General features: G+C 39.8%; 1 protein-coding gene across 3 annotated transcripts in view; it reads left to right on the plus strand.

Moving 5' to 3' along the window:
* dlgap1a (discs, large (Drosophila) homolog-associated protein 1a) overlaps window positions 1-15,173 on the plus strand; it is a 92,315-nt gene that overhangs the window by 22,962 nt on the left and 54,180 nt on the right. For 2 of the 3 annotated variants that reach the window (XM_028020853.1, XM_028020851.1), the window contains exon 3: window positions 11,219-12,716. In XM_028020853.1, coding sequence (XP_027876654.1) covers window positions 11,325-12,716 — 1,392 coding nt within the window. In that variant the 5' untranslated portion in view covers window positions 11,219-11,324. The remainder of the gene's footprint in view (window positions 1-11,218; window positions 12,717-15,173) is intronic. The other variant, XM_028020852.1, reaches the window with a different exon arrangement.

A 15,173-nucleotide genomic window follows, 5' to 3' on the forward strand; every position in this document is an offset into this window, starting at 1 on the left:
TGCACATTTTGGACCAAAACACATTCATATTTGGGACACAAAACTCATCTCCTCCCTGAGTAGTTTGATGACTAGACAGTCTCATCAAGTTTCTACAGTTGTTTCAACAAATGAATGCAGCATCTTGAAGCATCAGTAAATTGTCCCCAAGGATGAACCAGACCTGTTCGGCTGCACAGTTCTCTTCCTCATGTCTTGACTGATTTCTTTTGACTTCCCCATCATGTCAAACCAGAAAACAGTGTGGCCTTAAAATTCGGGCTGTTGCAAACAATTATTTTAGTAAATGAGTATTTTATTGATTATTCTTATAATTGAGTAATTGAATAAAAAAATAAAGTAAAATATTGGCAAATTCTATCATAACTGCAGTATAAATATTGAACATCGGCCCAATTTTTCATATTTGTGCATCCCAAACAATGAACTTTCTGTAATATAGAAACTTAACCTGTATCAATAACCACTTTATAAGCTTGCATGGACAAAAATTATACAAAATTATGAAATGATATTCAATTTAATAATAAAGCAGCAGGCTGACAAAGACACTTATAAAAAATTTCTATAGACCAGTTTGGTTTTTTTTACCCCTCCAGGGGGTCTTTTTATGGGCTCTAGTGTCCCTTATATGATAGTGGGCTGACAGGAAACGGGGAAGACATGCGGCAAATGTTGTCGGGTCCGGGAGTCGAACCCGCGACGGCCGCGTCGAGGACTCAAGGTCTCCAAATACGGGTCGCGCTAACCACTATGCCACCACGGCACGCCCCTTTAGACCAGTTTTTAGTTTATGTATTAATCTTCAGGCAATTGTAAGGACACTGGATGGGGACCCGGAAATTCAACCACACACAGGAGTTGCAAAGGAAAAAAAGTTTAATTAAATTTTCAGATACTGGTGCGGCTCAGGATGTGGTCATCCAACACAGCATTGAGAAGAGAGGAGAGAAGGCTGGTGATGCACTGATAGAGGGGTAACTTAGAAATGTTAAACTTAACTGACCTGTAGTGCAATGGATGGGTGGGGCAGAGAACCCAGGAAGAGACTAAGACGATAATCCGGCAGAGGTCATACACAGGAGAGTGGAGAGGGCAAACTTAGCTTGAGGGGCAGGCAATAGTCGATGATCGTGAGGCAAAGCTTGGGTCAAGGTCCAGAAATCCAGAACAGTTGGGATCCGTGAAGGGCTTGGCAGGGGGGGGGGGTCAATCCGTGGACAGAAAAGGGTTGAAGAAACACTGAAGGCTTTCAAAGAAACGTTGGATCTCTGCTGGCTCGTGGCTGTCCATAATCTGGCAAGGAGGCAGAGGCTGAGAGGAATTTAAGTAGGGCAGGGACCAGGTGGAACAGGTAAGCAATCAGCAGGCGTGGCAGGTGAACTGAATGAGTGTTAACGCACAGCATGGACAGGACAGAACATGGATCATGACATCAATAGATGAACTCTCACTTTGTCCAGCTATTTATAGCTTCTTTGTCCATGTTAGCGACTGGATTTGATTTTTTCTTCATAATAACACAAAGGACAAATCAGTGGTTGTCACAAAGCCCTGACAACCACTGATTGTCAGAGCAATCAGACGAACCTGAAAGGTGCAAGACATACAAACCTGACTCAGAACTCCAGTTCAGTCAGGAGGAACAAGCCAAAATTCTAGCAAGTTAATGTTGAAAATGTATAAAATCAACTCAAACTGTTTGACCCAAGTCAGACAGTTTAAAATGCAATTCTACTCATGGCACTTATGTAAACATTTATTTTAAAGATATGAAGATTTTTTTTTCTTCTGGTACTTAGCAAATTGAAATAATTCTCATAATACTAACTGACCTAATCTAGAAAGTTTTAGTCTGACTAGCAATCTGGCAATGAAAAATATGGAATGAGACTCCAAGCTGACTGGCATTGATATGCCCCTGAGTCAGCAGCAGTAGTCACATAGCAAAATTAGTGTGTAAGTGAGGCACACTGGTCTTAGGAACAATGCTGTTGTCACTCTGCTGATAAAGCAAAAGAAACTTGCTGTATGCAGACAGTGACATGATGCTGAGTAGACTTTGTTGTGTCTGAGTGAATTATTAAAAGAGAAAAGCAATGACTGAAAAATGATTTAGAGCTAAACAAAGAAAAATCAAAGAAAAGGACAGGAAAGGACAACTTATACAGATCCCCCGTTCAGGTAGGAGAATCTGTTGAAATTGAATGGAAAGGAACACTGAATGTGTGTTTGTTGATGGATCCAAATGCAACAGGCTGAGACATAAAATAGTATAGAATATTTAATGAAAGAAAGATAGGCAAAAAAAAACATACAAAAATTACTGGGAAATAAGAAAGCCAGAGAAGAACAAAAAATACAAATCAAAGGAAAAAGGACAGGATTTAACAGGAGGAACCACCTAGGAAGAATGAGAGAGAAGTGAACAAATACTGGTTGTGTGAGTGCTGGAACAATGGACCAGGCTAATTGACTAACAAGTTGCAGATGTGATGGGAGAGAGCAGACAGCAGGTTGAGAGTCAGAGAGAAGAAAGTGGCACAGAGAGGGAAATGAAGTACAACATAAAAGAACAACGAGACACAAAAAAATAGAGAAAATAGAGTCACTAAGAACTGAAATAAAGTTAAACAGAAACAAGTTTGATCTGATCAAAAGAAGCAAGGGAATACAGAATAAAACAAACCTAAAAACAACTAAAGAAAACCCAGGATCCTAGCAGGATCTTTTTTCCTACTACTGTAGTAATTAGGGTTGTCACCTTTCAGAAATGAAAATAAGGGACGCCCACCACTGTAGGGTGCCTGCAGAAATGGTACACATTATTTTATGGCTGTTTTTTGTAAAAACATAAAAACAGTAGTGCAATTATTTATACACAGATGTGGGTAAGAGTACCAAAAAACTACTTCAGTCAAGTAGGATAACTTCAACATGTTAAATAGAAGTAGATTAAGCTTTAAATAAGCAAGTGTAAAATATATTTGGTAAAAAAATCTACTCAGGTATGGAGTAACTGATTGTAACACATTATTCAATATTTTAAATTCTGTGCAAATTCCCGTATTAGACTAATACCAAAATATTTATACAAATGAGTTGGGTTCAGAGGCTGGTTCTAGACCAAATTTAACATGGGGGTGAGGGTAGTCAGTGTTTTTTCATGGGGGCAATTAAGAAAAGATGAAACAAAAAACAGGGCAATATTTCATCATTTAATAAATGAGCCAAAGGTCCATTTGCATCAGCCTGTGTCTAGAACCACCTACGGGCTGCAGGTCTGTGTCTGAGGCATTGGTCAGCATATTTTCCCTTAATTCTTAATAAAATTAATAAAATAATAGTGACATAATATTGACCACTGAACAATGTATTTATAAAAGATATCAACATTATTCCTACTCGGATATCCCCAACAAAATTTTGTAATATAGGACAAATAACAGTTTCTCTTCACAATATTTTCTTATTTAAATAGTCATTTATATTATTTTGGCTGATACTATCATATGAAAAAGCCTATCATCCAAACTCAACATCCTAAGCAAATAATGAAACCATAGTAGCCTACTAAAAGCACAATAAGAAATTGAATCAATTATAAAATGTTGTGTACCATATGAGGAATGGAGAGACACTGATGTCTGGTAGTCTCTGTCTCCAGGCAACCGTGACAGCAGTGTCAGTCCGTAGAGTCAAATAAGGGACAATTCTGTATTTTATGGGATGGATGGTGAGCCCAGTAATAACACAAAGACAAAATGAGAAGCATAACACATATTAGTATTCAGAGTGGCCTTAGGTTGAACATCACTGGAAGAAGCTACACTGATCTCTCCCAAACATCCTGTATGGAAGCTTGTCAAATGTTGATGGATCTGTTATGAAATCTGAAGGTTCTTGAGATCTAAAGTAACATTGCTAGTCTGAAAATATTTCTACCAAACTATGTGTTAGAGGCTTTCAGTGGCCTCATTACTGTATAATTCGACTAGAAGAAGAACACCCATTTAGACAGTCAAGTCTCCTTCATAAAAGTCAGACCATTTATATGTCAGGTATTTTGGTCCTTCTAGGTTTTTTATCGTGATTCTAACATTTTTAGTGACAATGGCATGAAACAAATCAAAACATGTCTTGATGTCTCACAGTGACCACAGCTCCTTCCCCAGACAGCAAATTGTGAGTGAATCAACATTGAAACAACATTAGGCAGAAACACTGCATCCACTTTGAAGCTTGACATTGAAATAATATTGAAAGTGGTCAGTGACTTATATGTTGAATCAATGTTAGGGTTTCAACCATAACTGACAATATATCAATAATGATTCAACCGTCATCTGAATGTGGATGTACATGCACATTTGTGTTGATTTAATTTGGAATCAAAGTTAAGGAATCAATATTGATTCATGTACATTTTTTGGTCTGATAGTTCTACATCATAACATACCATTAAACGTTTAAACACTGGTGTTAAACACACAATTTTGTTGGCAGATGATGGGTATTATGTTGTTCAAAATGGTCTTACATTACCATATTTCCAAAAATGTGTGTACACAAACTTAAAAATGATAATATGCCATTAGTACTACATTTTATTTAGGAAAACAGACATAGATCTGTAAACATTTTTGACTCCTTTTTGACTGTCAGAACAACAGTCTATTGTCCATGGAAGAACAGAGTCCATGAGGTTAAATCAGAATCAGAATGTGTCCCTTGGTGTGTGTGGAGTTGGAAACCTCTGTTTAAACATCGCTCTAAGTCAGTGTTTTTCAATTCTGGTCCTCAAGGCACACTGCCCTACATGTTTTAGATGTCTCCCTAGTTTATTCTCCTGATTCAGATGATTGCAGTTCAAACAATCATCCATTGTTTTGATGAATGATTAATGGCCGTTAATCATCCATCAATTGAAATCAGCTGGGATGAGGACCAGTGTTGGGAAACACTAAGTTATGTTTGTCCTTAACTACCTTGAGCAGCTGAGATAAGCCACGCAACTATGGCTTTAAGCCCTCTTGTTTCTGTTTGTGGGACCTGCTAAGACATAGAAAATGATCAGATGTAGAAAATATAGAAAACACAGAACAGCTTTGCAATTTTACACTGTGGATCATTGTGGATCATGTTCTACATGATCCACATGTAGAACATGATCCACACTTCTATGATGCACACTGAGTATTCTGTCTGCATCTAGTTCTGGTATCCTCGGAGACTGACTCAAAGGCTTTTGTTTGACAGCTTCCATTTAGCCTAAAATAACTTGATCTCAACCCTATTTTCATTTCTCCTTCTGCCTACACACACAGCATCAACTCAGCATGCCTGGCACATATGGCTCTGAAAATGCACAAGGGGGTGGTGGAAAAACACTGGTGGGGGAATTCAGCTGTCAGTCTCCATTCTCTTTTTTACTCCTATATAATCTTGTGCAGCTTGTTTCCGTCCACTGCTTGACAGTGGTTTCTCTTTTACTTTTCTTAGAGCGTTTTTATGTTATTCAACTTTTTTGAAATTATCTAGTTGTTGCTAAAAAACTATCAGAAATGGCATTAGCATCTACTGAACAACTTTCCAAACTGTATCAACCGTGTTTTGTAGGACTCAGTTATGTGTGGGTGTGTGTGCGTGTGTATGTATTTTCAGCACACTGGCTGTTACTTGAGGATGTTAGAAGCATTTCTACCAGTGGTGCTGTCACAATGTGTTATGCAGTTGTATCTTGGCCCAAGTAGGAATATGAAAGGACACACTCATACCACAACATGCAAGGCAAACATTGATAGTCTTGTATGGAGCATACACAATGACACCCTTGATGTCTAAAAACGTCCTCCATTAAAAGTTATATATATATATATTAAAGTTTTATATTTTTTTATATATATATAAAACCACTGAACAATGTATTTATATATATATATAACATATATATAACATATATATATATATATATATATATATATATATATATATATAGATAGATATAGATATCATTGCAGTTTATCTATCTGTCTATCTATATATACAGTATATACACACACACATGCAGGGCTGACCCAAGCCTCCATGGGGCCCTAAGGGAAATGTCCGTTCATTAGATCATTCACACACTTGCTATAAACTTATTGCATCTCTGGCAGTGCTGTTTACATTATATACATGTATAATAGGATACTTTTACTGGCCAACTGATTTATCGACCAGTTGATTTCTGGGCACCAATTTCCTTAATTTTGGTGGATCTTGATTGGCTGATACTTACATGTGAAGCCCATCTTATCCACTGATCTTAATTTTGTCAGCAAAGGTTTATAAATCATCTCTGTCCTCTTCTGCTCTGCAGTGAGACGTTTGACTGACAGACCAACCCACCAGGTCAGGTCTGCACATTTACAGTTAACAATATTCACCCCACTGTTAACAACTCAGTAACTTTCTTGCTATATTTAGCGACATTTTAGACAAAAAAATTCATATCAGCCAAATTCAAAATCTGCAGGTCAGGTGTTTTTAAAGATCAGTAACCAGGGATCGGCCAAAAAACTGCAATCAGTGCACACATTCATGACATTCATTGATTAAATAAATTTCTTTTAAGCGTAACTTCAATAGCTAAAACTTTAATTTATACCAGGTGAGTCTTTCTCCCCTGAGAATGTGGACCGGTATCAGTACTGGGCTGATTCTGAGCCTTCAAATGATTTTAACAGAAGTTTCACATAACTTAGAAGTTAATGTAAAAATAATGTTTGTTTTGGCCACAAAATGATTTTGCTCAGCAGCAAACAACAAATCCCCAACTACAGTATAGAGCAGCTCATTGATGTAGCAGCTATGTAGCCTGACATAAAAACATTTTGCTAGACAATGTCAAACATTAAAAAGTTTTAATTATTGTTATCAAACATGGTGTTTTGAAGCCAAAAATACCTCAGAAATATCTAGAGCCACCATGAGAATCAATTCATTTAAAGTTTAAACACAGCCCACATGAATACAAATGGTATAGCATGAAAGGTTTGGCTGTTGAACTGGACTGTTTCAGGTCGCTATGAATTTAATTTTCCATTAGCAGCTTTACAAATCTTTTACATTACATTACCAAGACACATTCAAACAAACCTTTATCTTGTTTTTGTTTCTATTCTTCCACTTTCTTTTCTCCCTCCCTGAAGAATAAGTCCTTTTTTGAGACATTGTTTTGCTAACTAAACTTCTAACCAGAACTTTGGACCTTTGGATGTGCTCTGCTCATTGCACGGCAGCTCATGATACTTGAGAAGCATGCAGTACCAACCGCGGCCACCAGGTGGCCCCAAGAGCAATTTTTTTTTTCTTTTTATCAATGAAATAATTTCTACACACATTATAAAATATATATTATTGTAGCAACAAATCACTTCATGATGAAATTGTGTGTTTTTAATATTATAATGACAGAAATTATTACTAAAAAAAACCTCATCAGTTCCACTCAGGGGGCCTCTTAGTGGCCTTAGGGCCCTAGTGGCTGCTTAATTTGCTTATGCCTTGGGCCGGCACTGCACACATGCACTAAATTTACATGTGGTATACATCAAGCTAGCACAGCTTCCCATTAGGGATGTGTGATATGGCATAAAATTCATATCATGATATACAGTACATTGTGATGGGTGGTGATAATGATATATATCGTGATTTGATTGGTGTAAATCTTACATAGAAACAAAAAAAATCACATAGTAATTGAATGGAATATATATAAGACCGTGGGAGGACTAAGAAACTGGGACTCAGTGAGCTTTACTCCGCGAGTCCAGGCCCAAGGTCACACAGGCTAAAGTGCGAGTAGTAAAAGCCGTACACTTTTACTACTCGCTTTCTTGCTGTCTGACCATGACATCTACCTCGCTCTTCCTGAGCATCACACTACGTTGTCAATAAGCATTACCGCGGTTAGCTGGTAGTCTGCAGATCTCTATGGTTGGCCAAATTTCTATTGCTTCTACTGTATGCCGTTTAAGTCTGAACATTTATTAACAAAATAGACCAACTTTACAGCTGAAATCATCTGTATACAATTCCTACCTCTAACTACTAAAATGTGAGCTAACTATGAAGGAAAAACTTAAATAATAGGTAAAGGATCAAATCTAACTAACAAATGAAAATTTGAGGTGTATGTGGAATGTCAAACTGCAAAAGAGAGGGTTTTTGGATGTTACAGATGAAATGAGGTCTCTGTGAGTAATAACACAAGACTTGCAGCCATGCCATGATTAATGCAGAGGTTGTAAACATTATGAATCGACATCTGAAGGCTCTTGGATCGATTAACAGAAACTCATTGTCAAACAGGAGCTGAGCTGATGGAGAGAGCTTCTGAAATTCCAGTTTTCATTGGAACAATCTAGGTGCAATGAATGGAGAGAAGCAAATACATTGTGATGAAGAAACTGAAATGATTTTTCCACCAAAGCTGTATCAGTGCTAAACTCTTGTCAGTGCATAGAGGTCAGCTACTAATCAAAATGTTTTGACCTTCTTGTATAAAACACCACAGTTAGTTTAGTTTTTTCTTCTGCCTTTTAACACTAAATCCTTGGCCTTCAGCTGTATTTTAAAAGTCATTTTAGCAGTGAAGTAACACAAACTCACTCTTTGTTATCCACCTGCTGTCATGTCTCCTGTATAAAACTGAAGTATGTCAATGTGCTGCATAACACTATTGTCGTCAATATTTTTGCATCAATCTAGAAATGCTAATTGTTACTCAGTTCTTAAAAAACTAAAAACAATGCTAAATGTGACAGGTTCCTGCTACCTGACAGACTGAATACTTCCAGGTAGCAGGGCTTCTGTACTCACACCAATCACAGATCAACTGGGGGGTGGAGGGCGTTTATTCATGCACATGTAGCACCAATCAAGGACAAAGCAATTAGAAGGGCATTACACAAACAAGGAGCCTATTAAAATAACAAATGCTTTATGAAATGAAACAAAAAAAATATTTTTTAAAATTCACAAACTTTCAAACAATCATCTGTGATTGGGCAAACCATGATATTTTCAGTCCAGAAACATTTATAGGAATGGATAACATGAACTTTAATTTTATCACAATATGCTTGCTATTTATAGAGATGTATAAAATTGATGCTCCTGAATTTTCCTGCTGAGGGATAATAAATTTATATTATCCCATAGAAATATGTATATTTCTAAAAACATTTAAAACTGTGTCAGCCTTATCTGTCCTGGCATGAAGTCAGAGGCTCAAAAGACCAGCACTCCACAAAAATCCAACTCACTCATTGAAATAGTGAAAGTGCACAAAATACATTGAAGAGACAGTATCATGTATTTTTCAGGCACATAGTGCCATTTTAAAGCACCATCGAGGAACTACGTTACACTCTATTGTAAAAATGCTATTTATATCAAACATGACTTAAAAATGTTACTCTAATGTTATTTGACATGTTGGCCTCTGTCTCTTTAAAGTTAACTACCCCCCTCCCCTCTGAAAGCTAAACCCCACCCCTGGCAAATTTTTAAAATATCCAGGAAATGGATAGAGTGGAGTGAGGAGATGAGCAGAGGAGAGGAGGAGGTGAGGACCATGGAAGTCCTGTCAACTTATCCACTTTGTCACTATGTTTATTGATTTTTCAGACTCCTCTAGTGACTTTTTTCAAAACAACAATTAGTGATAAATCTAGCAACTCTTTTTCTGTTTTGTTGGAGACTTTTATTGGGACAACTCTCTGCAGCTCAGCGGCAAACTGTCTGTACTGAGCGAGCAGCAGTGCAGTCAGTCTTCTGTTCAAAACCATACCTTCACCAATAGTCAGAGCAGAACAGACCCATTCACACAAGTCATAATGTTCACAATAAGCTGAATAAACTCTACAGTTTAAGCTAATAAACAAGGTAGAGTCTGTGTAAATGAAAAAAGAGACAACCATCTTGCAGTGAACATGTTCTGCTGGATAGACAAGAGCAGAAATAAATTGTTTGCTTTTATGGATCTTTTGTACTGGGCTTAATTTTGTCATCACTTAAATCCTTTATAAAAAAAAGGAACAACAATAGAGGTTAAGGTTGGCATTGCAGTTTTGGGAGAGTCACAGTGCAGAAGGAGGAATGGAAATGTGGCTTTTTTTGAAGGAATATAATGTTCTTTTAGAGTCCTATCAGAGTATAGCCATTAAGTCTATATCAGGACTTTGGGCCATTTCACGTCTTTTCCTTTTCAAACATTTCAACATGTCTGCTGGTATGATTGGTTGTTCTATTGAATAACCCATTTTAGCTTTATTTGAGCACCAAATAACTTCATATTTGACCCAAGAATCCCTTAGAATACAGAAGAGTTCATGCTTGACTTTTAGGTGCCTGTTCAGAAAAATCCTAAACCTTTGGTTGAGCTTGACAGAAGGCACAAGGGGATTGTGATAATTTATCTTTTAAATTGAAATGTTGCTTGGTGTAGTTTTACACCCACCATGCATTCCTTATTGCATGTTATTCTAATTGCATTATCATAAAGTAATGGATTTGACATGGTAGCCAAAGTCTGACGTGTGATGGAGAGCATTGCTCAGTCTAACCTTTCAAGAAACCTTCTTTCAAATTCTAATTTGTCAGCCTACCAGATTCAAGCCTGTCTTCAGTGTTCTGGATTATTTCAAAGTAATTTTGCTCAGAATGAGGGTGTTCAGTGTGTTTGAAATACCCTAAAACCAGTCTTCTATATGAGCTGTTCTTAGTTTCCTTAGTGCTGATTAAGGAAAGCTTGAGGTCTGAGATGCAGACTAAATCTTGTGGGTTTGACTGGTTTTGCTTTCATTAAATTCTTAGAAATGTCAGAAAATGCCTGAAAAGTGAAAATAACTTCTGGCATTCTTTAATTATAACAAATATATTGCTCTTCTACAGAATGCCTTGATACAAGAGCATTTCCCTTTGTCAAAATGAAAAGTTCTGATTGCAAAAACTTGTGTCCTACTAAATCTGATTCTTAGCACGGTAAAAGCTCAAAGTGTCAGGATTTTAAAGATCATATTTACAACACGAATATGAATTTCTTTCAACACAAAGATGAATATTGTTTGTAATTAACTGGCTCTTTAAATAGAAACTAAACAAACATTATGAATGTACAGCCATTAACTGATGCTGTATTTTCCTTCTTCTTCTTGTTTTCTAGAGTCTTCACCTCTCCTCCCAGGGACAGTCCTCTGCAGCCATTCTCTGATCACAGGCCTGGCATCTTTCATCCATTCATCCCTCTCTCCATTCATTTTTGCCCTGTCATGAAAGGCCTGTCCAGTAGTCGGAGTCACCATCATATGGTCTCCTATGAGCCGTCATACAATCCATTGGGTCACCATGTTGACCGTAAGCCATATTTGTTCGGCCAGATGGATATGCCGTTGCCTATTCCTATGCCACACCCATCTGAGTTGCCCTATTACAATGCTCAGCGTGTTTCATATCCTTCTGAAAGCAACAGCATTGTCCCATATGGAACCTTCCCACGGAGGTGTCACTCCACCTCCTCAGCTCACCATCCTGAGGTAAAGGATGAGTGTATGGCCATGGTGCCATATGTAGGTGGAGGAGGAAGAGGAGGAGGAGGGGGAGGAGGCTATGGGGGTAAATCTCAGTCTTGGGTACCAGTAAATTTTGCGGACCCGTATGAGCAACAGCCGATATTTTCCAGAGATGGCTACCACACACTGCAGTACAAACGAGGAGTGTTGTCCCACGCTGGGGGCATAGGAGCCAATGACAACAATGACAGTCCTGGGCGAATTCGCCATCTGGTCCACTCAGTCCAGAAACTCTTTACAAAGTCACATTCATTGGAAGGGCCCCAACACACTCAGTCATCAAAAGGGCCAACTAATGGGAGTGTGTATGGTGGTGGTGGTGGTGCAAGGGCCAGCCCAGAAGGTGCAGCTCCTCCTGGGGCAGTACGCCACCGGAAGCGCAGCAAGAGCCGTGAGCGCTGTCGATCAGCAGAGCCCAAACATCGAAGCTACCACCACCACCACCATCCCCAGCTTCATGGCTCAGCATCTGCTCCGGGGTCTGGATACTGGAGCTCAGATGACAACCTGGAACGGGAGCTGTGTCTTTACCACCCTCATCATCACCAACCTCCACCCTCACCCTCCCTCTCTATTTCCCCCTCACCTATTGCTATGACAACAGGCCAGTGCCCTGGCAACAACCCCGATAAGTATCCGCAGACTCCCCTCCCAAATCTCTCCTCCTCGCAGTCCCAACACTACTTCATCATGGACCCCTATGGGACAGTTAACGAGCATGCACACACCCATGCACGCCACGGCCACACTCACCACCACTCTGCACTCAAAGCCTCTCGGAGCAACAGCGATGTGAAATATACAGCTTCATCTGCATGTATGCCAGTTAGTGGTAACAGCAATAAGAGCGATGGCTGTATCGGTGGAGGAAGTGGCCCCTTGCTGCCACTGGGTCTTGTGGACGGGCCTATTGAGAAGAAAGGGGCATGGTCATCAAGCCTAACGGTGAGCAGGGCCCAAGAGGTCTACACCAACACCAGCAGCCACAACCAGCTACGAACCAGCGCAGGATCCGGTAACCTAAACCTAGATAGAGCTCTAGTCAAATCTAAGGGCAGTCAGCAGCAGGACCCTTCTTGCCAATTCTTACAGGTAAATAATTGCTCCCTGATTTCAGCCAAAAATAGTTCAATCACTCCCCTCCCTCCCCTGATGCCACTTTTTCTCCACCACCTACTTCTCTTAGCAATGTTACCTCTAAGTCAGTGCTGTCCAGTCATGTAAAGCTTTGGTTTTTCTGACTTTTCAAATAAAGTCATCTTTGAAATGACTCATGCAATGTTCTCAGTCTGAGGGGAAAAACATTCAGAAAGTTCCTTAACTGGGCATAAGCAACTGGCCTATCTAAAATTTGGCCAACTTTTATGCTTTGTTCAGTCAGTTATTGCCTATTTTATGTTACCCTGATGCCAAACCCAACTGAGTTAAATTTTGTTTGTATACATGCCAATTAAGTAAATTGAAATATTACTGAAAAGTTTGTTTATTTCAGTAGAAGCAGAAATGTGGGCTTAGTGGAGCATATGTTTAGTAGTTGCTTAAAGATTATTTTAAGAAGGTACTAATCTGGCAAACGAGATTCAGTTGGGTGAATTTTCAAATTTATTGAATATGACTGTTATGTGGTGAAATGGTTCTCCAAGAGTTATGACATAAACTCAATTGTAATTTGTTTTTAGAATGATCATATTGACAATTAGAGAGAATCTTTATCATTTGAAACAGTAACAAATACTTTATAATTGCAGAACTCACAAAACACACACACACACACCCCCCACACACACCAAAACACCTGAACACTTACTCCTTAACTGCATTGAGGTATTATCTTATGGTTAATTCTTTTAATTAAGGGGGACAGAGGAGACCAGTTGAATCTCAGGTATTTTGACACCTGTCATTTAGACAAAGCAGGCAGCTCTGAGAGGATCATACTCTTTGATTTCTCCAGTGCATTTAACACAATTCAGCCTGATTTGATTCAGAAGACACAGGAGGAGGCCTCAACAATCAGTTGGATCTATGGCTACCTCACAAACAGACCACAAACTGTGGTCTGTTTCCCATAGAATAGCACCTGGGCCATTATACGGGTGTATTCACACCAAGCCTGTTTAGTCCACTATAATCAAACTCTAGTTAGTTTGCTTAGAAAGTCTGCTTTGACTTAGACTTAGACTGACTTTATTATCATTTTGCATGCACAGGGTGTATACAAAACAAAATTTCATTGCATACGGCTCAGAACAATGTTTTGAGGTTCCAATGTCATGAGGTTACTCCAGAATAAAATAAAATACAATATAAAATCCATCCATCCATCCATTTTCTGTGCACCCTTGTCCCTAATGGGGTCGGGAGGGTTGCTGGTGCCTATCTCCAGCTACGTTCCAGGCGGGAGGCGGGGTACACCCTGGACAGGTCGCCAGTCTGTCGCAGGGCAACACAAAGACAGACAGGACAAACAACCATTCACACACAAACACACACCTAGGGAGAATTTAGATAGACCAATTAACCTAACAGTCATGTTTTTGGACTGTGGGAGGAAGCCGGAGTACCCGGAGAGAACCCACGCATGCACAGGGAGAACATGCAAACTCCATGCAGAAAGACCCCGGCCGGGAATCGAACCCAGGACCTTCTTGCTGCAAGGCAACAGTGCTACCAACTGCGCCACTGTGCAGCCCACAATATAAAATATAAAATATAAATATAAATATAAAATATAAAGTGCAGGAATGACAGTAAAATAGAAGTTATTTAGCTATGTACATGTGCAAGGTATAAAGTGGAGACCAGTTTTTGAGTGCAGTCCAGTTAAGAAGAAGAATTACTTTATTCATCCCAGCAGGGAAATTATTTCGCAGTTACAGCAAGAATTTTTTATACACAGATTAACACACACACAACGGGAGCTGCGTCTGCAGGCAGCCAGCTGAGCCGGCGCCATTTTTGAAGGAGGACATGCGGCAAAGGTCGTCGGGACCAGGAGTCGAACCCGCGACGTCCACGGGTCTAAGGCCTCCAAATGTGGGGCGTGCTAACCTCCTGTGCCACCACAGCACGCCCCAAGAGTTAAGAGTTCAGCAGTCTGATGGCAAGTGGGAAAAAGCTGTTTCGGAACCTGGTGGACCTGCACCGGATGCTGCGGAACCTCTTTCCAGAGGGCAGCAGGGAGAACAGTCCATGGTGGGGATGTGAGGGGTCACTGACGATGTTTCGGCCTCGGGACATGCAGCGCTGGGATGAAATGTCCTGAATGGAGGGAAGGGGGACCCCGATGATCCTCTCTGCTGTCCGCACCACTCTCCTCACGTTCTTCCAGTCGGAGGCGCTGCAGCCTCCACACCACACAGAGAGGCAGCTGGTCAGAATGCTCTCTATGGTGCTTCTGTAGAACGTCTTGAGGATGGGCGGGGGCAGGTGTGCTCTTCTCATCCTCCGCAGGAAATACAAGCATTTCTGTGCCCTCTTGACCAGAGACGCGGTGTTCACAGTCCAGGTGAGGTCGTTTGTGATGTTCACCCCCAGGAATTTAGTGCT

Source organism: Xiphophorus couchianus, chromosome 6 (assembly GCF_001444195.1).
Source record: "Xiphophorus couchianus chromosome 6, X_couchianus-1.0, whole genome shotgun sequence".
Lineage (NCBI taxonomy): Eukaryota > Metazoa > Chordata > Actinopteri > Cyprinodontiformes > Poeciliidae > Xiphophorus > Xiphophorus couchianus.